Source organism: Leptodactylus fuscus, chromosome 7 (genome assembly GCF_031893055.1).
Source record: "Leptodactylus fuscus isolate aLepFus1 chromosome 7, aLepFus1.hap2, whole genome shotgun sequence".
Lineage (NCBI taxonomy): Eukaryota > Metazoa > Chordata > Amphibia > Anura > Leptodactylidae > Leptodactylus > Leptodactylus fuscus.
Window position 1 is genome coordinate 30,187,157 of NC_134271.1, and position 25,795 is coordinate 30,212,951.

General features: G+C 44.3%; 1 protein-coding gene across 2 annotated transcripts in view; it reads left to right on the forward strand.

Moving 5' to 3' along the window:
- Positions 1-25,301, forward strand: part of NXF1 (nuclear RNA export factor 1) — a 32,776-nt gene extending 7,475 nt beyond the window's left edge. The window contains exons 2-21 of one of the 2 annotated variants that reach the window (XM_075281521.1): positions 5,754-5,952; positions 8,720-8,861; positions 9,767-9,850; positions 9,940-10,044; positions 10,551-10,628; positions 11,116-11,185; positions 11,267-11,355; positions 11,801-11,908; positions 13,679-13,788; positions 15,984-16,020; positions 16,219-16,287; positions 16,394-16,449; positions 19,019-19,120; positions 19,198-19,259; positions 19,379-19,494; positions 20,347-20,386; positions 21,007-21,079; positions 21,742-21,924; positions 22,251-22,311; positions 23,546-25,301. In XM_075281521.1, the coding sequence (XP_075137622.1) occupies positions 5,754-5,952; positions 8,720-8,861; positions 9,767-9,850; positions 9,940-10,044; positions 10,551-10,628; positions 11,116-11,185; positions 11,267-11,355; positions 11,801-11,908; positions 13,679-13,788; positions 15,984-16,020; positions 16,219-16,287; positions 16,394-16,449; positions 19,019-19,120; positions 19,198-19,259; positions 19,379-19,494; positions 20,347-20,386; positions 21,007-21,079; positions 21,742-21,924; positions 22,251-22,311; positions 23,546-23,584 (1,823 nt within the window). In that variant the 3' untranslated portion in view covers positions 23,585-25,301. The remainder of the gene's footprint in view (positions 1-5,753; positions 5,953-8,719; positions 8,862-9,766; positions 9,851-9,939; positions 10,045-10,550; positions 10,629-11,115; positions 11,186-11,266; positions 11,356-11,800; positions 11,909-13,678; positions 13,789-15,983; positions 16,021-16,218; positions 16,288-16,393; positions 16,450-19,018; positions 19,121-19,197; positions 19,260-19,378; positions 19,495-20,346; positions 20,387-21,006; positions 21,080-21,741; positions 21,925-22,250; positions 22,312-23,545) is intronic. The other variant, XM_075281522.1, reaches the window with a different exon arrangement.
- The last annotated feature ends 494 nt before the right edge of the window (positions 25,302-25,795 follow it).

The following is a 25,795-nucleotide window of genomic DNA, read 5'->3' on the forward strand; positions in this document are numbered from 1 at the left end:
CACACACGGTACAATCTGCCCCGCAGTGCCCCCCACACACGGTACAATCTGCCCCGCAGTGCCCCCCACACACGGTACAATCTGCCCCGCAGTGCCCCCCACACACGGTACAATCTGCCCCGCAGTGCCCCCCACACACGGTACAATCTGCCCCGCAGTGCCCCCCACACACGGTACAATCTGCCCCGCAGTGGCCCCCACACACGGTACAATCTGCCCCGCAGTGCCCCCCCCCAGGGGTGAACCTAGCCTTTTTGCCTCCTGAGGCGGACGACAGAAAGCCGCTCCCCCAATCTGGTGGAGCAGCACTGCTAATAGGTAAGCTAAAGCAGCGCTGCATCCACAGGGCCTCCCCAATCCACCACTCGCTTCCTGTGCCGAGATGGTGACACTAAGCCAGTCCTGGACTGGCTTAGGTCAGTAAAAATGACGCCAACCCCTCCAATAGTGCTATTACTCCCTCCCTTTTGGATTTCTTTTATTTATGTACCTAATAAAGGATATGTTTTAAGGAAAAGAGAAGACAATGTCGTCCTTGGGAGAATGATTGGTGAATGCCCACCCATTTCTACCTTTCCATAGTTTTTATATTAGAGTCTGCCAAGTTTCCTACGGTTTTATACCTTTCTCTCCACTGATTTTAGGCGCATTGACTAGTGCTCTGCCCTGTTCTGGCTGTAACAACGGTCACCACATAGATAGCAGAATTGCCTTGTAGTAATGTTTCTGCTCAGTGGGGATCAACAGCGACTAACAGCAAGTAAGTACATCATGTAAAAAATATTCAACAAAGATATAATATAATAAAGCAATAAAAGCATTTTGTCTGGTTGTACTTCTCCTTTTACAATATGACTGTACATGCAGACGTTGCTATGTATCAATGCCAATGTATTCTCTTCATATACTGCCCTTTGAGACCTTAGCTACTGAGCCGTGTACACTTTCTCTTATCAAGGTTTACCTTGTAAATACGAGTAAAAACAGCTGCTGTCTGGTTCTCTGTATGCCGCCAAAAGTGTGGGTGTAGTAATAAGAAATGTATGACAATATACCATCCCCCTCAGGATAGGCCTTCAATAGCAGCCTCTGCACCCTGTATATTGGGTAAGTGAAGAAGCGCAGCAGCTTCTTCATTGTCCATATTACCCCTAGCACTGCCATTACTGATAACCTATCCTTAAGTTGGCGATGGTCATCACAACTACAGAATGGGAAATCGACGGCTCCTTTCTCTTGGATAAACATATGCAGCTTGCTAGGATACTCCGATGCCATAGTAGTTACAATAACAGCTTGCACAGATCTATATTGTGTAATGTAAATGGTTAGGACTCCTGCAAACAACTCAGTGCACAGCAGTGACCTATCCAGGAGAGGGCCATGCATGTTCCATATTCACCGAGTCCTTAGGATATTAGGCTTTGACCTGTGGATATGCCATTAGTATCCGTGATGGATACAGAAATGCTTGTCTGTGTGTCTTCTCACATATAGTTTCCATGTCAGTTTAGGATCAGGGACAGGCAAGTACAGCTGGTGTGTAGCCATGTCCGGATCCCCCATATATCTGTATGAAATGCAGTATGTGATTTAGAGGTGATTGTTACTCACAATGGTAAGTTTACGGGAGTTGTGAAATGCCGGATTGGCACCGCAACACCAATGGAGTGCCATGTGCAAGCCTTTTCTCCTCTGGAGCGTTGGTAGTGTTACTGCGGCCAATGGACGTAGTCCAGTAAGTCAATATGGCTCTCGAATCAGAAAGAGTTGTGCAGTTACAGCCAGATTATAGCCGCCAGTCCTCAGATAATATTATTTACCTACTGCTTTGGGTTTTATTTTTGCTTTCAGTTGTGTAAAGATGATTCAATCAATTCCTCACAGTATTTAAAGTGGTGTTCCTTTACTTAAGGAAAAGTTAGCGCTATTAATGTTAGGATACCAATATTAGATGGGTCGGAGTGCTGGGAATAACAGCACTACTGTCCTGATATTGGTGACAGCTCCTGTATATTGTGTGGCTGATAATACATGTAGCGCCGTCCCACTTAGTCCGGTGTAGTGGGGCTGCAGTACTACACAGTCCCTTCAATATGTTCGCATGGGACTGAGCTGGGGTAGACCCCATTGACCTGTCCTAAGGCTAAGTCTTCAGTACTGAAGTCACAGAAAGCTCCTTGTACATTTTGTAGGACAGCTTAGACACTTTGTATATTTGGTTTTTTGTTTCGTTAGAGACGGATCTTTCATTTGTTTTTTTTTTCCCCACAGTACAGAGACAGTCTAACTTTCCCTGTCTTTTGGGTCTATGGTTAAGTTACACTTTGTTTAACCAAAATAGAGTCCATTCCGGATGACAGACGGATCTGTTGACTTAATTGCTTTGGTTTCTTTTAGCTTGTTTTGTTTCGCATGCAAACTTGTTTTACAAATTTTCCAAGCAGTCCGATGTAATATTTGCTTGTTTTGTAGCCCTGACAAAAAAAATAAATAAATAAATTTCAGACGATCTAACTTAAAAGATTTCCTTCTCTTAACACGTATCCCTTATTGCTAGAATATGGGGGTCAGTATCTGATCCTTAATAGAGATGAGCGAACACTGTTCGGATCAGCCGATCCGAACAGCACGCTCCCATAGAAATGAATGGAAGCACCTGTGACGCTGGCCGGCCACCGGCAAAGTCAGCGTCACAGGTGCTTCCATTCATTTCTATGGGAGCGTGCTGTTCGGATCAGCTGATCCTAACAGTGTTCGCTCATCTCTAATCCTTAACAGTCTGAAAGCTGGAACCTCCAATGTTCATGGCGTGCATGTGACAATGTCAGAGCACTATACTCAACTATCTGCAACATCCCTATCCTAGTGGATTGATCAGTGGTGACTACCAAAAGATTAACACAGAGGACTTGGGCACCCCACTTGTGATCCTTAGATCCACAGCAATTGGACACTTTTCCCCTAGGCCCGTGATGGCGAACCTATGGCATGGGTGCCAGAGGTGGCACTCAGAGCCCTCTCTTTAGGCACCCATCCATGGAACAGATTGAACTGTGTGGGGACCACCATGGAGCAAATTGTGTGAGGACCACTGTGCAGCAGGTTATACTGTGTGGGGACCACTGTGCAGCAGATTATACTGTGTGGGGACCACTGTGCAGCAGGTTATACTGTGTGGGGGCCACTGTGCAGCAGGTTATACTGTGTGGGGACCACTGTGCAGCAGATTATACTGTGTGGGGACCACTGTGCAGCAGATTATACTGTGTGGGGACCACTGTGCAGCAGGTTATACTGTGTGGGGACCACTGTGCAGCAGGTTATACTGTGTGGGGGCCACTGTGCAGCAGGTTATACTGTGTGGGGGCCACTGTGCAGCAGGTTATACTGTGTGGGGGCCACTGTGCAGCAGGTTATACTGTGGGGACCACTGTGCAGCAGATTGTACTGTGTGCGGGTCACTGTGCACTGATTGTACTGTGTGGAGGTCACTGTGAAGCAGATTGGACTGTGTGTGGGCCACTATGCAACAGATTATACTGTGTGTGGGCCACTGTGCAACAGATTATACTGTGTGGGGGCCACTGTGCAACAGATTATACTGTGTGTGGGCCACTATGCAACAGATTATACTGTGTGTGGGCCACTGTGCAAGAGATTATACTGTGTGTGGGCCACTGTGCAACAGATTATACTGTGTGGGGGCCACTGTGCAACAGATTATACTGTGTGTGGGCCACTATGCAACAGATTATACTGTGTGTGGGCCACTGTGCAACAGATTATACTGTGTGGGGGCCACTGTGCAACAGATTATACTGTGTGGGGGCCACTGTGCAACAGATTATACTGTGTGTGGGCCACTGTGCAACAGATTATACTGTGTGGGGGCCACTGTGCAACAGATTATATTGTGTGGGGGCCACTGTGCAGCAGGTTATACTGTGTGGGGGCCACTGTGCAGCAGGTTATACTGTGTGGGGGCCACTGTGCAGCAGGTTATACTGGTGTGGGGGCCACTGTGCAACAGATTATACTGTGTGGGGGCCACTGTGCAGCAGGTTATACTGTGTGGGGGCCACTGTGCAGCAGGTTATACTGTGTGGGGGCCACTGTGCAACAGATTATACTGTGTGGGGGCCACTGTGCAGCAGGTTATACTGTGTGGGGGCCACTGTGCAGCAGGTTATACTGTGTGGGGACCACTGTGCAGCAGGTTATACTGTGTGGGGGCCACTGTGCAGCAGGTTATACTGTGTGGGGGCCACTGTGCAGCAGGTTATACTGTGTGGCGGCCACTGTGCAGCAGGTTATACTGTGTGGGGGCCACTGTGCAGCAGGTTATACTGTGTGGGGGCCACTGTGCAGCAGGTTATACTGTGTGGGGGCCACTGTGCAGCAGGTTATACTGTGTGGGGGCCACTGTGCAGCAGGTTATACTGTGTGGGGGCCACTGTGCAGCAGGTTATACTGTGTGGGGGCCACTGTGCAGCAGGTTATACTGTGTGGGGGCCACTGTGCAGCAGGTTATACTGTGTGGGGGCCACTGTGCAGCAGGTTATACTGTGTGGGGGCCACTGTGCAGCAGGTTATACTGTGTGGGGGCCACTGTGCAGCAGGTTATACTGTGTGGGGGCCACTGTGCAGCAGGTTATACTGTGTGGGGGCCACTGTGCAGCAGGTTATACTGTGTGGGGGCCACTGTGCAGCAGGTTATACTGTGTGGGGGCCACTGTGCAGCAGGTTATACTGTGTGGGGGCCACTGTGCAGCAGAAAGCTCTATAAAGCCCCATTCCTATGACCATATTTTGCAGGTCTGTAAATGTCTGCAATTGTGGATCCGCACATTATTAAGGTTAAATTGCCGTGTTGGCACTTTATGATAAATTAGTGGGTTTTGGGTTGCAGTTTAGGCACTCGTTCTCTAAAAGGTTCGCCATCACTTCCCTAGGCTATGGACAAGTGTTTTTGGTGGGAAAACCTAAAGGGATCAGTCAATAGGACATATTTGCGTTACAGTTTGATAATACTGTGTGTATCCTGTGTCTTCACCTTACCAGAATCCAGGCTGCAATAATTCAGTTTTTAGCAATGAGCAATAATTTTATTTATAGTGAAAGTGTGTGCAAACAGGCTATAATGGGGTTCTCCTGCATAGATAAATCTAGTATATTGCCAGGGCTATCTCATTCAGTCATGTAACTATTGAATTAGAGAGTTATTCCAGTTTTAGCAGTTTGCTGGAAAGATGAGAATAACCACTACGACGTAGTTCTGCTGTTCCCGTTGCTCTCTTGTTTAGCTACACTGTTTCGTAACTATGAAAGCTATAGGAGTGGTGTAGCTCAGGGCAGCCATGCTGTTTTCATAGGTTCCCTTCACTTCCATGAGCGTTACAGTAACCGCATAGAGCAGCACTGCCTCACCTCTTCTGTAAATTCCACCTTAGGGGTCAGAATTTAGGAGCATTTATTTCCATCTCCATGCAGTAGTGATTTGTTGACAAGTGAATTGTACTTTAACTATAACGATTTAAACGGATTGCAAGGGACCCTTGTTTTTGTAATGGGGAAGGGGGGGGGGTCACAGTGGGACCACCAGCCATCAGACACATACTAGCAATCTCCTGGTAGAGTGTGTGACAACCTCTGCAAGATGTGCAGTACTTTGTCTATTGTTGTCCTATCTTGTGTTTTGTTTTGTTTTTTGTTTTTTTTACTCTACTTTAACCAAGTTTTTACTTCTCTAGATCATGATGACCGCTTTGGTGGAGGCCATTTCATGAAAAAGAGGAAAGGACGTGGCCCCTTCCGGGCCAAAATGTACAGCGAAGGTCCCCACAAATATCAGGGCCGCGGTGGTTACTTAGGAAATCCTCGTTCCAGATTGAATGATGATGATGGAGATATTGCTATGAGTGATGCACATGACGCCGGTCGCTCAAGATTGTAAGTAGGAAGAGAGTACCTGAGTTTGCCTGTGATGTGACATAAGACTTATTTGCTTTAAACTAGCCTTTGTGATCGGTGGCCGGATGATACTTATGTTGCCCAAGGTAACAAGAAGCAGTGACAGACATTTGTGCAGATGTTCCCATTGTATGAACAGAACATGCAGAAATCCTTGCTGCCAGAACAACAACCCTTTCCAGATGAAGAGTCTAGATTTTCAGTTCTGTCTCATGTGAATTCATCAATCCAAAGGGTATTGTTGTCACGGAGCCCGTGGCAAAAATCTGAAGCCGAGCCTCAGGTTACTGCCATGAGTCTTCTTTTAATGAGGCTTATCAGTATGTGGCCACCTGCCATGGTTTCGGCACTCTTTCCAGCCTGAAAATTGTTAGGGGAAGTTCACACAGGGTTTTTTGGTCAGGGTTTTGAGGCCATATCCACCTCAAAATCCTGACCAAAAAGACGGCTCCCATTGAAATCAATGGGAGCTGGTCAGGTGTTTTTTCCGGGAACTGGCTTGTTCCGGCTCCTGAAAAAAGAACGGACATGCTCATTCTTCAGGTGAATCCGCCTGAAGACACTCCCGACTAGGCCCATTCATTTGTGCCTAATCCAGAGCGGAGTGCGCGACTGCATGCCGGTACAGTTCATCGGCATCCAGTTGCAGGTACTCTTATTTTGGCCCAGAACCTGATGCGGCCTCCACCTCAGGTTCCGCACCAAAAAAACCCGTGTGAACTTACCCTTAGGGTAGAGTGCTTCAGCACACTGATGCTGGGTACTGCCTCCCTTTTAAATCAATAGGAGATAGATTTGAATAGTTTATTCATGCTGATTCCGGCACATCTGTGTCAAAAACCTAACCAGCCTTCTGAGTCCCCGGCCCTGACGCGCTGGCGCACCAATATTCCAGAGCTGACAGATGAGACGTTTCAGGATAATTTGGAATCTCCTCTTTACGTTTCACCCTCAGCTAATAATAAGTTGATCCAAATATTTATTTTACATCAATGTTAACTGACCCCGACCCGTCTGCATAAGATGGGCCGTTTACCTGGTCTGAATTGTCTCAGGTGTCCGCACCCCCGTGCGGATTTCTGGCACATGATATGGAGTTGTCCGACTGTACAAGCCTTTTGGAGTGGGTTGGTGGACCTTCTGGCAGACGTCCTGGATCGCCCTGTCCCTTTCTCCCCTGAAGTTTGTTTATTTGGCGTTCTGGAGGAAGAGATCTGGCAACATCACGTCCGGATATTTCTCCGGGAGTGTCTATTCTATGTCAGGATGGTTATTGCCTTACGGTGGATGGCCCCACTGTCTCAGTCAGTGTCTCAATGACGGAGACTGATCAATTCGATCCTCCCCTACCAAATTATATATAAAGGCAGGGGCTGCCCTCAGAAATTTACTAAAGTCTGGGGAGCGTGGTGTGCAATCCCGGCCACCCAATATTCTGCCCCCTTAATGCGTTCAGCTCTGGACGCCTATGCACCTTGAAGAGGGACGTCTGCTGGATGGATCCGTGGCCCCTTTTGGTGGTGTAATGCCTGTATGTTGATGCTGGTGTTACTTGTTTATTTTTTGCATCTTTCCCTGTTTTTTTAATGGGTTGGGCGGAGGAGGGTGGGCGATGTGGCGGATCTTTGTTTATCTGTGTATTTTTTTCTGTGTTTTATCTTTTTTGCTGTTCTGTACATGTACTTCCCTGATTGCACTGTTTGTTTTGTTACATCTCCTTCAATGAAACGAGTTTAAAAAAAAAAGAACCTAACCAGCCTTAGGTTATTAAAGTGTTCCCATCATTACAAAATCCCAGTTAACCCTTAGGTAACTGTAGCATTTGCAGTGTCATGTGGTGGCGCTGGAAGTTTTGTTTGTGAACTCTATTATTTGGGTATTTACCTACCCCTGTACTAATTCTGTAAATGCTGGATTTTTCTGTCACGTGGGCAGGTTTTTCTACTGTGACTGATTGTCCTCACGTTGCATAATGTCAAATGCACAGCAGTCTGAGCAGTGTGATGGGAGCAGTCTCTTGTGCTCCCACCCTTGTACACAGTAATATGGCTGTGACACGTGGCTCTCCCTGCTGCGGTACTGTCACAAATTGTATCTGAACCCTAAAGTAAGCTGAGGATGGATTTTCGGTGGCGACCAAGGCTTTTGATTATCTAAGCAGAAGTCTGGAGCAAGAATAAGGGTAAATGCATGGAAGGTGAAGTTAAAAGCCCTAAGAAATAAAGGTTCATGTACAGTATAGATCTCATTTTTGCCTTTCTTGCAGTTTTCTAGTAGACATTTCTTTCTCCCATAGTAATAAAGGCAGAGCTTGTAGCTAGTGAGTTGTTCATTAACCCAACCAAATCATTATGAAGAATGCTCCTCAAGACCTATGGTCAAGTATTGAATTCAGATATTCTTATTTCAACCTCCTGGTTGTGACCAATAAAGACTGTGGCCTCCACGGCTTGAGACTCCCTGCGGATTAGGTTCCAGTCACCAGGGCCTAAGCAGTGGAAAGCCACAACGGAATGGCGTTGCAGCTAGACTGCAGCCGGAAAATGAAGAGGACCCTTAGTCTCCTTTATTAGCCAAACGCCACAATTTTTGCAGGAAAAGTGCTTGGCAGGCGGTGGCTTCTCTGATGGCACTGCTATTATGACATTCTATAGCTTTTGCCAGCAAAAGGAAAAAATCTGAAAAATAAGATTAACCTATGTCTGTGTTGTATTTTTAATGGTTCCTCTCAATGTTAAACCTCCAGCAATCCTTACAGTCGTGGAGGGAGAAGAAGGGATGACAGACAAGCAAGAGACAGAGCAAATGCCTTTGGGAACACGTCTAGAGATGCTCCCGATCATCCTAAAAATGAACAAAGAGAAGGAAAAAATTGGTACAGGATCACAGTAAGTCAATCTTCATGTTATACTTTATAATTTGCAAAGATCAACAAAGCGAGGTAATACTGTATGTTAGGCCGGTTGCACATGACTGTGTGCTAACTGGCCGCCGTGAATGAACGGCACTGGGGACACGACTGTCATCCCCCTTTCAATGAACAGGAGCCGTGGAGGCCGCAAAATCGGACGGGAATAGGACTTGTTCCATATTTTGCAGCCCGGACTGTTTGCCCTCACGCAGGACTGTAATTCACGGTATTGTGTACGGGCCCATAGAAATGAATGAGTCAACGTACTATCCAAAAAAAAACCCAAAATGGATAGCTCACCGAACAAAAATACAGTCATCTGCAAGGAGTCTTATTGTAGAATTTTGCGATAACATGCATCCCCTGTAATAAGTTCTTTTTTTTTTTTTTTTTTTTATGTAGATTGTGGGTCCTACATTTTTTTTATTCCTATCAGTATGTCTTTGTAGAATGGGAGAAAATCCACACAAACACGGGGAGAACATACAAACTCCTTCCTGGCGGAATTCAAACCCAGGACTCCCTCGCTGCAAGGCTGCAGTGCTAACCACTGAGACACCGTGTTGCCTCCCTCCAAGTTCCTTTTCTGGTGGGGATTAAGCTCAACCCTCCCAGTCAGCCGCCCACTGAGGGCTAGGGAGTGAACCCGCCCTTAACTGTAAAAAAAAAAAAAATCCTGCTGGAATTTTAGTAGAAAGTCACATGCAGCTTGGCCAGAAAAGCCTGGCATATGACAAGATGCAGCCAAACCTCACTTTAGTACAAAAATAAACCCTGTGTTTTTTCTGTTGGTTAAAATTGAGAGTTAAAATATAGACACATCTGTATTGTGTAGTACTGCAATAACCTATAGTCATTTTTTTTTTCTTTTTTCAAAATCAGATTCCTCATGGCAAAAAATACGATAAGAGTTGGTTATTAGGCCTCTTACAAAGTGCCTGCATGCTGCCATTCACTCCAGTCGGGGTAAGTAGTCTCCTCTTGTTAGCGTTTATTTGGCAAGAAAACTTTCTCGTGTAAAAAATAAAAAAAATACAATTTTTTTTTTCTTGTAGTATTTTTGTGATCACTCTCGGGCTCACTTCTTTGTGGAAGATTCTGCAGTTGCAAAGGCTTTAAAACAGATCTCACGGACGATGACCGACAGGGAAAACTTCAAGGTATAAATGGCGCAATAGGGGAGAGATGAAGGAAAAGCGGATTATTTGTCAGAGGCATCTAATGAGGTTGCGACTTATTTTCCAGTGGAAACTTTTGTTTAATTGTCACGTGCAACTATTCCAGGTTTGCTTTTGAACCGGTTTTGATACGGCACCCTCAATGTCTAAAGGTGACAGTGCGCATTAATGTGTACTATGTGGGATTGAGAGAGAGAAAATTAGACTCTCCCCCCCCCCCCCCAAGCTGTCGTGTCGTCCTATAGAATTGCATTGGCGTGTGTATATTAGTTAGTTTACCAGGGAGCTCACGTTAGCGTTACATAAGGAGTTTGACAGACCCCATTGACCACAGGAATTTTACATCAACCGATTTCAGGGAATCGGAGACTCAAATGCAAATGTCACTGTAGCCTTAGATCCTGCGGTTCGTTCTCACATGTATTGACCATTGCTATGTTACAGACACACATATACCTAATAATTTATCAGATTGCTTTTTATTTCAGATTACTATTTTGACACGTTCGTGTCCTCCCCCAGCCGTTCCAAAGGATATGACAGAAGAAGAAATTGCACATCTTAAGGTATTTCAGATATTTAGTTTCGTCATTTGTTGGCTGAGCTTTCTTTTACTCCAAAATAGAAAGGCAGTGGAGATGTAACACTGGGTTCACAGTAGCGTTCAGCAGTCCGTTCTGTGGTTTCCGTCGGAAAGCTGTCAGACTGGGTCCGGCCGTGAGCGGCGGTGAGCGTTTTATGCTCTCCGCTGCGAATCTGTTTTTTTAAAATCGGACACGGAGTACTGCATGTCCGACTCTGTGTCCGGTTTAAAAAAAAACGGTTTCGCGGTGGAGAGCATAAAACGCTCACCGACGCTCACGGCCGGACATCTTTCAGACCCATTCAAATGAATGGATATGAAAGAGTCCTGCAGGTTTCCATCTCCTGCCTCTGTTTCATGCAGGAAACGGAAACCTGCAGAACGGAGACCGGGCGCAGATGTGAACGAGCTCTTAGACCTGATTTTGCCATAAACTTCTAACCTGGATTATTTGATCTCTTGCGCCGTAGAGCTGTATGCAGAAACGATATGATGGAGCACAACAAGCTCTAGATATGAAGGCCGTACGTGGAGATCCAGGTAAAAGTACAAGCCTGTTTATTAGACTTTATTTTCTTTTTATTCCACACATTACTTCAGTCTCCTTTTCTACTAATCTAGGCCTGGTTGAAAACAAGGTAGACATGATTCTGAACCGGAAGACTTGTATGGAAGCTATGCTGCAAATCATAGAAGAGAATGTACCGGAGGTGAGAACTTATTGCGTGATCATTGGGACCCCAACTCATGTCCACATGTATGAATGGAGCGGTAGTCGACCATGCACGTTGCCATTCCATTCATCTCTGATAGACAAATGTAGCCAAGTGCTGTCCTTAGCATCTGCAATCCCTTATAGATGATTGGAGCACACCCTCCATTTATTCTGGTGGACGTGGAACCATCAATTTTTTGATCGGTCAGGGGCCAAGCAGTCAGAACCTTACATCATATCCGGTCATTAACGCTTGGTTCCATGTTAATGAGGCTCATGTTTTACAAAACCTTTCAAAGGTGGATGTTCTATCAGGATCATCGTGTGAATTTGTTGCATGAAATGTGTTTTAGGTTGTTTTTTTTTTTGTTTTTTTTACAATTGATGACTGTGTAAATGTGTGCTCCAGTCCTGACTGATTTGCCTCTACATTTCAACAGCTTCTTTCCTTGGATCTCAGTAGCAACAAACTCTACAAACTTGACAATCTAGTAGACATTCATCTTAAAGCTCCTAATCTGAAGGTCCTCAACCTGTCTGACAATTTGGTGAGTTCCTTAATGTATTTTAAGACTTTTAAAAGCCGCATACACATAAGAGAGGGAGGCTTCACCTGACATCCTTCTATTTGTGTGAGTATGGTAGCCTCCCATTTCTTCCCTATCATATGTCGTAGAGGAAGGATCATGAATGATAAATCTTATTGTGTCCAATCCTTTTTTTCCACTGAGAGATAAGTAGTCAAGTAATAGCTGATCATTTGTCTGACGGCTGTTAAGGTTGTATGGGCACCATACACGATGCCCTTGTGCTACCCCAGTTGCAAAATAAGCCATGCACTAAAATGGGTGATGCAACCTTTAAGTGGAAGTTACAATACATTTAAAGCAACAGTCCAGCAGGTTTTTTTTTTTTTTTTTTTTAAATTTTCTGCGTCTGACAAACACCGCAGAGCTCATACATGTCAGCACCTTAGACTGTAAAGATGTTGACACCAAAGTTGCACAAACTGCCTCTGATAACAATGGGGAAGGTATTGGTGGCCTAGTGACCTGACTGCGAGAATCTGAAGTCACATGGTAGCTCTCACTAGTATCTGCAGGCAGAAGAGAGAGACACTTTTTTTTTATTTTTTATTTGCACAGCATCCCTTGCTTGGAAAAAAAGAGGTCACTCTGTGATCATGTGACTTAATGCCGGATATGGAAATGCTTCACTTGTCAAGAGTCTCCATTTTCTCTGCCAACATGACAAGTTCTCCAAAAACCAGAGCATCTAAATATGTGCTCTAGCAGTCAGATATGACTCCTTACCTTCTGCACCATGCTGTTTTACCAAACAACCGTTCATTCCCACATATAAAACTGTGTATACCCAGGATACTCTACTTTACAATGTCAAATATGTGTAGAAATAGCTGTTTGGCACACAGAAGGGAAGAATCACCGCTTGCCTTTTGATTTTAGACCGGTTTTTGGATTACTTTTGTAGATCCCCCTCCCCCCCCAAAACACCACAAGAGTGGAATCTAGATGTAACCCCATTTTGGAAACCATAACCCTCAGGGAGGTATAGCGAGCATTGTTACCCCCTGAGAGTTCTATTAAGTCATATCTAGGATTGTAAATGAATAGTACAGACTAATATAACAAGCTTACCATATACTCGAGTATAAGCCGACCCCCCCCCCCCCCCTAATTTTACCACAAAAAACTGGGAAAACAGGTGGGTACCGGCCCCGGGGGCTAAGTTTGAACTTGGAGGGCACCTCTGCTGTAACGCTTACAGCGGAGATGCCGAAGCTTATGCCTACAATCAGAGATCGCAGGCATAAGCTTCAGCATCTCTGACTAATGCAATGCATTACAATGCTAATGCATTGCAAAATACCGGCACTTCTATTTCAGGCTATGTAGCATAGCCTGCTATAGAAGCAATGTAATAACAAGCCGGGGAGCCTTCACAAGGCTCCCGGCTGTCATAGTAATGTGATGTCTGCCCCAGAGCTTACTCCGGGTGCCGGTGATCACAAAGAAAATGGCGGCGCCCATGCGCTGTTGGTAAAATGGCGCCTCTGACCGTGGCGCCGGAGGAGTTAATGCCTCCGATCGGTCTGGGGACTGATCGGTGACATTAGCGCCGGTTGTAAAGCAGTAGACACCCGGCGGCTATGGCGGTCGCCATAGTTACACACCCGGCATGCGCTGTACTATTACGGCGGATGTCTGGAAACTGTTAAAATAAATAAATGAATGGATTTCCTTTAGGCATTTGTTTAGAGCCACGTCATTTATTTTTTTTTTGTCTTTTCTGGACAGATGAAGTTCGAAAAGGAACTGGACAAGATAAAAGGCCTCAAACTGGAAATGCTGTGGTTAGAGGGGAATCCGATGTGCAAATCCTTCAAAGACCAAGCTGCATACATCAGGTCAGCCTGGCCCTTTACCCCAATTTCTCATTTTCTATTAAGTGATGACTAGTTTTGATTCGAATACCTCGCTCCATAGGAATGCATGTTAGCGGCCGGCCCTTAACCCCCTGGTGGTCGGCCGCTTCCATGCATTCCTATTCGCTCATCTCTAGTGATGACATGAAGCGTTGCACTGATGTCTCTGTTTATACATACAGGCAGTCTTATTAGATTTCTGATTCCATGTATTTGTGTTATCCATGGTACTGGGTTCTATGTATTTCCTATTCCAGTCGGTGAGCAAGTTTAGAAACAAGTCTCGCCATGAAACGATCCTTTAAATAGGGTCAGATTGATGTGCTCTTTACATTAAACATTTACCCCATGCCGAGCACGTCATTGTGGAGGAGATGAGTTGCTTCTTATTGAAAGCACTAACATTGTCGTCTTACTAAAGCTTATAAGGCCTCTTACAGCTTAATATGCGGAAGCTATTATCTGATAAGACTGCACCAGAGGGAGTCACATTTACTGACGGGTCTCCTTTACTTACACATGGCTCCCAGGGCTGTTGTATATTTGTTGTATTGGGGCTGTACACCCAATCGTAAATATAAAGGACCAATCAATTGTTTCTTGTATATTATTTGCAACCTTGTATATTATTCATGAGTAAGCAAACTCAGAACTGCCTATATATGGATTTTTCTAAACATTCTCTACTTTTCCAAAAACACCACCTACAGCACCCATATGCATCAGTCTTCTTTCTTCTTGTTTTCCGTTTTCTTGCTCATCCTTCTCTCTCATCCCTTTTGCAATACATATTCCATGAAACCTTTCATTCCTTGCCACATGGTACAGCCTTTGCCAGTGTGTATAGAGATCCTTGTCTGCCGCTCTCCATATCTTCTTTCCACTCCTTTTGCCGCTTGGGTCAGAGGACTCAGTTATCGCCTTTCCATCAGCTTGTTGCCCTAGTGTCAGTCATATCCATAAAGACCTTGCACCCTCCGCCCTCTTTTAATTTTTTGCGTTCACATAGTGGTTGTCTGGTCTATGACGGGTAAGTTTCCCCAGGCGGGAGCAACCTAAGGCAGACCTTGCAACAGCCACGAGAAGATGAAGACTGAAGGGGGCGGTTGAAATGTTAAGCATAAAGCGTGCCCATCTGTGTTAACCCTTATGTCTGGAACTTTCCCTGTCAGGACAGTGGGCTGTGTGCACTTAAGGAAGGAAAAATGCCTACAAATGAGCCTCTATTCCCAGGCAGTAGTGCTCCCATGCTGAGGAGTGGTAAACTTAAAGGGGTAACCCTGTCTGGAGCCTGGTTTTAAATGCGGAGTGATGAGTACTCAATGTGGAGGAGTCTGAGGTTGATGGGCGACAGATGCAGCTTATCGTTTTCCAATATTGGCATCGGCTGTACCCGTGGTTATCACAGCTCCCTTCTATTTACCATCTCTTGCCATACCTTTCCATATGCACATACATCATCTCCATTGTCATCTTCTTTTTTTTCTTTTTCAAACTTTTTCTCTTTCATCACATTTAGTTTAGATTTTCTCTACCAGTACTCCTTCAGATTCTCAAGTGTTTGCTTTGTCACTGTGAAATGGCACACTTGTGTCTTTGGTTGGTTGGCTTACTTTTAACCATAGCCAACAACTCGATGGTTAAATAAAATGTATATCCGCTGCCCTAGCCAGTGTATTAGCACAACATGGATGTCCTAGGTAGTTGTGTTTCCTCTGTGTGTACTCTATATGATAACCTGACCCCTCGCATTGTGGTCGTGGCTTAGCCTGGTGTCAGCCGGCCTTGTTAGTACTATCAGTATAGCAGGCTTTTTGTTGTAACTCAACAGTAAGTCATGCGAAACAGAAGCGTCACTTGTTTCCAATTTATAATCTGCTGCAAATCGAGTTGGTGACAATACCACATCGTTGATGGATAACAAACCTAGGAATTCAGATGTTCTCTGTAAATGTCCAGCTTTTTTTTTTTTTTTTTCATTTTCCCGGTGCTTCAGCAGAGGACAAGGACACGATTCCATATTCCCTTTGCAGAGACCAGTGCTTCAGCAGTACCCGCTATGGGTATTGTAGGGGCATGGCCATGGGTGAGTCTGGGCATACTGTTTGCCGGTACTAATATTCTCTGTGTTCATGTTTATTTGTCCGTCGACATGCGGATTTTGCCCTGGATGACAGTGCCATGCGGGAGAAGTTTCCCAAGTTGCTGAGACTGGTAAGATCAATGTGTTTTCTGTGTAGGCTTCTGAATAGTGATGGTTGGTGTTGTATGATTGGCATCTAATGGGGTAGAATTAACATCTTCTTCTTCTTCTTCTTCTTCCATTCTTGACTCTTCTACTTTGCAATTTTTATCCCCTTTATTCTATCCCCCTCTCCCCCTTCCTTCTGCTGCATTTATCTACTTTAATAGGATGGAATTGACCTTCCTCCACCAATAACATTTGATTTAGAAACGCCCACAACGCTGCCACCTTGCAGGGTAAGAGATATATATATTTTTATTTTTTTATTTCATTTTTTTTCCTCTATCCCAGATGAATTACTTTCTGATCAGTGACCAATAATGAATATTTGTCTTTTTTCAGGGCAGTTATTTAGCAAGTGAGGATATTAAAACTTTGATTTCAAGATTCCTAAAACAGTGAGTAGATCTATACCTTTTTTTTTTTCCCCGCATTTTCGTTCGTTTACTTTTTTACCATGAGATTAGAATGGGCTTGGCTTACAATGGACGCGTATAGGATAGGTGATAAATATCTGTTTATGGGGACTCTCGCTGCTCACTAGGATTGGGGTCCTGATGGTCAGGCAGCCAAGGAAATTGAAGGGGTATCAGCGTTTTCATAAGACAGGATATTCGAACGTGTTTGCATTTTGGCCTTCCTCTGGATGTAATGTTATTTACTTAACTTCCCATTTTCCTTTTGCTTCTTTAAAAAAAGAAAAGCATCAAGATTGTCCCTCAAGGACTTTGTTGATTTCGTGACCAGGGAATTCAGGGATATAGATTATTCCAGAGTGCTGCTGTGCGATCTAAGGAGACATCCGGTGTGGTAATGTGGTAGTCCTGGACGGCTCGCAATACCAATCGTTGTGTGAACAGCTTCTGTTTGACTAGATGTGGGATTGTAGGGCAACACCTCACACCATTGAGTGTCAAACAGACACTTATCAGTGCAGTGGATCTTGATTGGTCAGCACCACTGAATTTTTATTATCTATGTCTCAGCCACCTTAAAGGTGCTGTCTGGAATAATCATATTTCTAAACGAAGCTACTCGCGTCAGGATGTTTGTAGAGCAGGAGGAGCTGAGCGGATGAATGAATAGTTTTGTGGACAAGATTCAGTAGAACTTATTTAGCCATTGAAATGGCTTCTCTTTTTCTGCTGTGATGTCAGAGGCGGCCCTATCAGTGATTGACATCTACCTCTGTAGGCATAGTCACATCAATGTTGCCATGTCATTGGTTAGAAATGTAAGTGTCACCACCTATCACTTGTGCGAAAACAATGGGTGTGATTTATAAAACCGTTTGTCAGTGCTGCTTGGGGTATATTGGGAAGAATCACCGGGAACTCTGCCAAATTTGACACTCCTGTTGCATGTCATACCAATCTTTACCATCAGGGGCCATATCCTATATGGGAATTGAGGTTCTCCACCCAGGGGTGTGGGGGGAGAGACTGGAGCTGCAAAATCCTAGAGGGGGAGGTAGCGAGGATCTTTGGGTATGGTCTCCCCAACAGACTAAAGGAACAATTACATTTTTGGTTATTTAGCCATGCACTCTCGTTCTCGTGTCTCTGGTTCTCTATTGGGGAGAGTTATGAGTCTGGTGATTTTATGATCAGGTATATTATGTTTATCCACCCCAGTTACCAAGTTTCTTTTTGGACATTTGCAGCATTATATGACACCATAGTTGTGTTTTATAGCTGTTTTAGTTAGTGGTTGTGTGTTTCTGTCCATTACTTGTCTTAGTCTCCTCCTTCTTATATTCAATACTTGTGTGCGATGGGAAAGCTTAGGGCTCGTTCACGCGGGCACTAAGGGGGCGGATTATGGCGTGTAATCCACGTCATAATCCGCCCCTTCACAATGGTTGTCTATGGAGACCGCCAGGCTACTTTTTTCCATGAGCGGCAAAAAAGAAGAGGGCTGCCCTTTCTTCAGGCAGCTTCTGTGGCTCGCTGAGCCACGGCGTCCGCCTGGCGGCAGCAACCTCCGGGGTCGGCCCATTCATTTGAGCCTGCTCCGGAGGGGGAAGCTGTGACTGTCGGAAGCTGCAACAGTCATGGCAGGCAGGTTTTGACCAGAGAGTGACGCGGCTCCTTGCGTAACTCTAGGTGCTAAAATCCTCGCTTCCAGTCCCCGTGTGAACTTAGCCTTATAGTGTCACTTGCATCTTAACTGTATATGTTTTAACATTGCTAGATTGGTAACTTATTTGACGCTCTACATTCACATATTGATTACCTATCATGTGGATTCATAATAAATGTCCATTCTGATATATCCCCTTTATACTTTGTAACATCCTGAATTGGAGACCTGTAGGCATGTGCACTTTGAGTATAGGGATTGTTTGCTCTTTTCTGTCCTTACAGTCTTGGCATCACCTGGACTTTTGTTGTGTTTACACATATATATATATATATATATATATATATATATATATATATATATATATATATAGTAAAGCAGGAAAGGTCAGTGCAGTGTTTGGGGGATTTAGGCAGAAGAAAGGAAGTCTATAGACTCCAACACACAATGAAAAGATGAATCCAGTTTTTCGGTCCCGCATCTGTGCCTTACCCACGATTCTCTCCCTCTTCCCTTGTGTATGACAGGTGTCTCATCCCCCCCCCCCCTTATTGTTCTTAGTACGTGGGTCTCGTCTTGTCTATCCCCTTCTCTTCTTTCTTCTTGCTGTCTTTCTCTTTGAGTTTGTGAGTTATGTTGTCTCTACGGAGTCTGTGCTTTAGCTGATGGGGTTTCTTCCCCTAACCTTTGTCTTATACTGCGGCCTTGCGTGGCCATCTCGTTTCTCTTTGGGATATGTTTTCCCCTCATCGTTTCTTTGGTTTCTCTTTGTGTTTGATATTTCTTGTTTCTAAAATCCATAATAAAAAATGATTACACCTAATTCAGTTTTTCGGACCATGAGCAATCTGTAATCTTGCGTGGCCTGTGCTTTAACTCCTGTAGATATTACGCATGCTATGACAGCGAAGATCGCCAAGCCCTCCTTAATGTATACCACGATGAAGCTACCTGCTCACTCAGCATTGCTGGACAGACTCCCTCCAGGTAGGTGATTCTCCTTTTATTGCATTTCTCTAGCAGAAGTTTAGTTTGTCTTTCCGCTAATGGTACTTGTCTTTTAGTAGGAGCAATTTTGGAGAATACTTCAATGTTAGCAGAAATATTAAACGATTACGTGATACAGGTAAGGATAGTGTGTTCTACTTTTGTGTGACTATATTCTGGAACTAAAATACCAAATGAAGGAAAAGCAAAGTTGTTAACCTCCATGTGTATTATTATTATTATTTTTATTTTTTTTAGGACTCCGCTTTAAACTACTGAAGCACAAGCGCCTTAATGTTGTCAGCTTCCTAAATGAGCTCCCTAATACACAGCATGATCTGAATTCCTTTGTTGTAGACATCACTGCTCAGTCGGTAAGTACAATTTTTATTGCCTTGAGGTTTTTTTTTTATGAATGTTATTTCCAATATAAATACCTGTCCTCATCCTTGTTAGGGAGGTTTTATACACGCTGGGGGAAATGTATACAGCCAGTTGTGGCAAATCTTTAACATGTGGCTCTTTCCTTTTGCCAAAGATTAAAGGGATCGTTCCATCCTTTTAAATGTACTGTGTATTGACAGTGGTCAGACTCCCACTGCGTGTGCACTGCTGCTCCATTCATCTGTATTCACTGCTGCTGAGAACTGAGTGCCTACCTGTCCTTTTGGCAATGTTGTAGAGATGACCGGAGCTGCAGTTTGCATGGAAGGGAGACACAGGACCCTTGTTCTAGTGATTGTAAGGCTAAGTGCACATGGGGTTTTTTGGATCGGAACCTGAGGCGGGTCCCCGCGGCTGAAAGCAGGTGCACTGCACCGGCTTTCAGCTTCGCACTCCACTCCGGATTAGGCTCAATGAATGGGCGTAGTTCGGAGGAGGAAGTGTCTTCAGGCCGAATCGCGGGGCCTGAAGAGTGAGCATGTCGCTTCTTTTTTCCGGGAACCGAAAGAAACGGCTCCGAAGCAGCTCCCATTGATTTCAAAGGGAGCCGTCTTTTTGTTCAGGGTTTTGAAACGTTTCCGGCCTCAAAACCCTGACCAAAAAACCCTATGTGAACTCATCCTAAGGGTCCCAGCAGTTGGAGCCTACCAAGCAGACACCCATCTCCTGTTGCTGTGGATAGGTTACAATCCCGTTCTGTTCTAACAACTTGTTCATATTTCTACAGGGTTACGTCATTCCTGCTATAGCTCACTAATGGATTTTTTCCCCCCTCTTTACAGAACACGCTACTATGTTTTACAGTGAATGGAGTGTTTAAGGGTGAGTATCTTCTGTTTGAGTTGGTAGCCTTTCTGTCTCCATTGCGCACAGTATAAGAGTGGACATGTTCTGTGCTGTAAATTTACCACCTAACCGAAAAGTTGTATTTTGACATTCAGGCTGTTTGTACTGTCCAAAAAATAAGGAGCTCATTCCAACGTTAAAGGGGTTGTCCCACGTCGCATACTCTCCACTCTTCGCTGCAGTAAATTCTTCTGTCTTCCGGCTTTGTTGCGTCATTGGTGGGCGGGGTTACATATGCAAAGTCAGCGGCGAGAAGTCATCGCTTCTATGCCGCTGGCCCTGCGTGTGCGCTGCCGATGCACTAGGCATCGGACGTACAGCCTTCATAATGTAATACAGACCCCGCATCCGCGGTAATAGAGAGGTGGATGCCGGGGAGTGTAGACGCCGGCACAGGTGAAGCCAGCAGCAGCAGGAGTGATGCTGCCATTCCGCTCCTCCGCCCACTCCAGAATTTTTTGTTTGTTTTTTTGCCACTCCCCCCCCCAAAGATATAATTTTAATGAAACGTAAATCAAAGCTGATAGCTGTAATTCCTTTTATTAAATACCCTACAAACATATATGTGCTGATCTCTCATTTTCTTACTACTTTAGTTGAGGCGCAATATAGTGATCCTGTTCGCGCTTTCACACGGGTGTTCATCGCTGTGCCTGGCACTGATGGAGGGTAAGTCAGAATTGCCTTAACCGATACTTTTTAAAGGGGTCTTCTGGCCTGTAGTGCATTTCCTCAGGATAGGTCTCCAGTATCAGATTGCTGGAGGTCCAACACCTGGATTTATTATAATACCTATACCAATTTTCTGGGCTTTAAGATGTAGCTAAGTTTAGATAATAGAAAATAATAATAAGAAAAAAAAATTCAGACTTCCCTGGTGGTTGTAGTAGGTAATGTGTCAAACTTTAGTAGTTTTGCAGAAAGCATGGGTAGATTGCAAATATGTTCTTTCAAGTCGCTGAACATTACATGCACATCATGTTTCGTTTCTCTTCCTACTCTACACTGATAATACAGATCAATGCTGAGCAGGGACAGAGAGGACTGTGAGGCTATAAATTGCTGCAGAGTTCTCCTTATGATTGAGTACTCTGACCATATTGAAATGGTCAAGGGATTTAAGAGCAAATGAGTTCTCCTTACCCAAGGATATAAGACACAGAGGGAGATTTATTATTTCCCTGCACAAGAAACCCCACAATTTGCAATGTGTTTTAAATGCTATTGGTGCAAAAATTTTGAACCAAAGGTTTTTTTGCTCCGCCCTCACCAATTACCAGAAAGTCTTCGGTGGTCTGATATAATGCCACAAATCTGTTTGTACCCCTCAGGCTCCTCTTAGTGAATGACGAACAGGTGATAAGGAACGCTACCACAGAGGAGATTCGGAAAGCATTTGCCACACCGGCACCTACTCCTTCCAGCAGCCCAGTATCTGTCGTTGCACCAGTGCCTCAAGATATGCTGCAAGCATTCTCACTATACTCTGGAATGAATGCTGAATGGTCTCAGAAGTAAGATACAGAGTTAGATTTATTTTTTTGTTCGCATTTATTTTTTTGCATTTGTGATACTCGGGAATAGATTTCCATAAAACTTATTTTCAAATCCAGTTACTCACTTTGCCGCGTTCAGATAATGGGTTGCGTATCTGTAGGAAAACTGAATATTGTGTGCTAAGAATAGGCTTGAATAGATTGACTCCTGCCAGAGAATAGCAGGAAAACCTTTCCCATACTTTTCATCCATTATTTCCTTGGCACAAAATATCCAGTTTCTTCAGCCAGCTATGACATTGGTAATAGTTGTCACTTTCTAACCGTAAATCTTCCCTCTGCAGATGTTTGCAGGACAACGGCTGGGACTTTGAACAGGCAGCGCGAATTTTTATGAAGCTAAAGGTAAGGACAGATTTGAGAGCGATTCCATTTCTTTTATTTTGTTCAGGTATATAGACGGACAGCCCTATACAGATGTTTTTGTGACCTTGTCTGCCGTCATACTTGCATTCACTAAGTTTCCAATAAAATAGACTGGAGGAAAAAACTATTTAAGGCCGGGGCCGTACGGGAAGTAAGCGCGACAATTTGCTCTCCGCTGCGGAATAAATCGCGGTGTTTTACAGTGCAAGCAAAGGGGATGGGATTCATGCAAATCCCATGCCCACTTTGCGGAAAAAATCGCAGCGCGGACATGCTGCGATTTCCAAAGCCGTTGTGGCTTTGCAACTCACAGCATGTCATTTATATCTATGGAAACGCCGGCGGCTTTCCCGTAGATATAATGTTAAGAGAAAGTCTGCAGAGGAAAACTCTGAACGTTCTCTTAAAAGTGCTGCGGAAAGAACCGCAGTGCATTCACGCCGTGGTTCTTTCCTGCAGCGCCTTAGCCAAAGCCTCACAAACGCTCCTTCCTGGTGACTGGCTGACTTCTGAAACCTAAGGATCTTTTCTTTATAGTGTTTTTAAAAGGGGATATTCTCATCTCTTGGCCATATACTTTTGATTGGCGGGTGACTCTGCTTTGGGAACCTTGCTGATCTCTACAAAAATTGTCCGTGTGATGTTACTTATGTACCATGGTGCCCAGCCATTGTTGTGCTAATCCTGCACAACACCTTTAAAGAGGACCTTTCATGTCCTCCTAAAAGTGCGATTTTAGATACCATTGGAAAGCCTTCTGTCAGAAGGGCGTTACTTATAACTCAGCACATTGCTGGGCTGTGGGGAACGCCCTCCCCCGAAGGTATTCTAACATAGCCTTGTTCTGTGAGAGAGGGCATTCCTTGCAACCCAGCGATGACTCTGCACTATGAGGAACCCCCTTCTGACATTGAGGAGATATCAGTACCGAAACTAAAGGCACCTACATGTCCAGCACGGGGGTACATAGTGTGCGCTGCTCTCTAGCGGTATACAAAACCGCACTTTCATGAGGACATTAAAGGTCCTCTTTAATGGCGCTGTATTACATACATTGGGATACACAAAGTGAGCATTAGTTACTTGTTGAATTGCCTGCAGCTCAAGACCCATTTTTTGCTTTGTTCTCCTGTTACCTGAGCTTGTTCCCCCATCCCTCGCCTTCACCACGTTTTTACATCTATAATGTTTTATTTTTTTTTTCCTTTTATAGGCAGAGGGTAAAATCCCAGAAGTTGCTTTCATCAACTGACAGTTCACTTTAATCGTTCCTTTACGCTGATGCATTTTTAAAATTGTTAAAATAAAACTTTGTTTCTGCCATATACGCCGGTATTTGTGGCTAGAAGGACCTCAGCAAGTGATTGATCCCCACCTCCATGGACTCCATGCCTGTTTTACCGTTGCAGCCCATTTTACAATGGCACCACATCCAACTACAGGACAGTCTACATGTGTACATATATTTTGAAAGACAAATGGCTGACTAATGTGACTCCTAATACTATCTAGCAGATGAAGAATCGAAGCGCTCATAATTTTCCAAGGCCCTTAGAAGTTTCTGCAAAAATGTTTTGCTGCGGTGGCTTTTTTTTTTTTTTTTTTTTTTTCCCCCCCCTCTCCTCCTACCAGTAGATTCATGTTTTCAGGGAATATTTTGATCCAAAAAAGTTTGCAGACTGGTGGATTAGCTTGCTGCACTGATGCCAAAATGGAGCATGTGACTTTTACCTTATAAAAAGAACAAGTCCTTTAAATTTGAGAGACAAGTGGCAATTGGATAGGGGTTGTCTGAGACCTAGGTGTAATGGATATTGATGACCTATCCAGCATGGGATCATTGGGGGTCCAACACCCGAACCCTGCACAGATCAGCCGATTCAGCTATATACAAGGCATATGGGCAGGACCAGCTATGCTCCTATTCAATTCCCCAGCACTACTGCTGTATACAGCTCTGTACATTGTAGTTTTGGCACTGGGAGACCGAATCTGTGCTCATATTCAATGGTAGCTTAATCAGCTGATCGGTATGGGGTCCGATAGTTGGACAGTATTTCCTGGGTGGGAACATTAGGGACCTATTAAACGTGACTCCTTAGGGTGGGTTCAAACCTATGCCCGTCTCCGCTGTGTGGGTTTCCATCTTCTGCTGTCAGGAGACGGACACCCGGCAGACAGTGTCCGCCCATGAGCGTTTTGTGGTCTCTGCAGCAAAAAAACAGTTTCGCCGCAGAGAGGCAGAAGACGCTCACGGGCAGACACTTTGCAAACCCATTCAAATGAATGAGTTTGAAAAGTTACTTGTGGTTTCCGTCTCCTGTCCATTTTCTTGGGCAGAAGACAGAAACCTGAAAGAGGTGTGAGCCCGCCCTCAGCAAAAACTAGTCCAAAGGCAAGAGGGAGAAGCAACCCATAGCAACTCATGTGAGCTGTATTCTTATTTGTGACTATGGGTATTAATCTCTGCTAGTTCCCCGCCACTTGTCTCTTCTCTAATACTAGTCTGATCCCAGGCCTAACCAGGCTGATCCTTCCTTCTCGTGTGGTAACCTTAGCAGTGCTGTACAGTGTTCTGACTACAGAAGGAGAATTTTCCAATCTCTTTATATTACAATAAATCTGTTTATTTATATCTGCAAGTGACACTTAAAAAAACAAAATGCATTTGCCTCTGAATGCTCAGCCCGATGCTTTACATGCCGTTTGCAAGATTTGCGTCTGTACTCTTGATACTTGATATTTGTTCATCCGATAGTGTTTATAGCCTAAGTTGTTTTTTTTTATTGTAGCTAGTTTTTATTGGCTTGTATTTTTATTTTCTTTTTGTTTCTTTTGTTTTTATGACCTCTAGTGCAGTGAAAGGGTTAAAGCAGAGGGCTCGCAGAATCTCATGTCTTTAATGGGAATGTGACAAGTTTTTGACAAGAAGGGGGATTGATGGGAAGTATTTTGAGTGAATGGTATGCATGCGGGTTGGGGAGGGGGGTTATGGGGTCAGTATTCTGGAAGGGTTGGGGAGGGGTAGTTGTATGTATGGGCAAACTTCTAAGTTTTATGTGCTATAGAAGTGTCTGTGTTTGAAATATTTTTTACACTTCTATTTTCCCCCTTCTCTCAAAGGATTTAGGATATTTGTCCGTCACTGGGTTTCCATGTATCTTTTATAATTAGGATCTAATTATTGATCTGCACGTTTTGACCCTTAGCACATAGGTTGTATATGGACATAGTGAATGAAACTCTCCCCCCAAAAATGGGGCCTAAATTTTGTTTTTATTTGGGCCAGGGTCCCAGTCATTTTTGGCGATTATGTTTCTTGACCTGGACCATATTCATTACATGGAAACCCAGTTTATGGCTAAGGCCCCACATCGCAAAATGAGGCACAAAGACATTGTATTTTCTGTAGCATCCATAGGGAAATTGCACAACTAAAGTGATCATGTTGCGATTTCCAGAA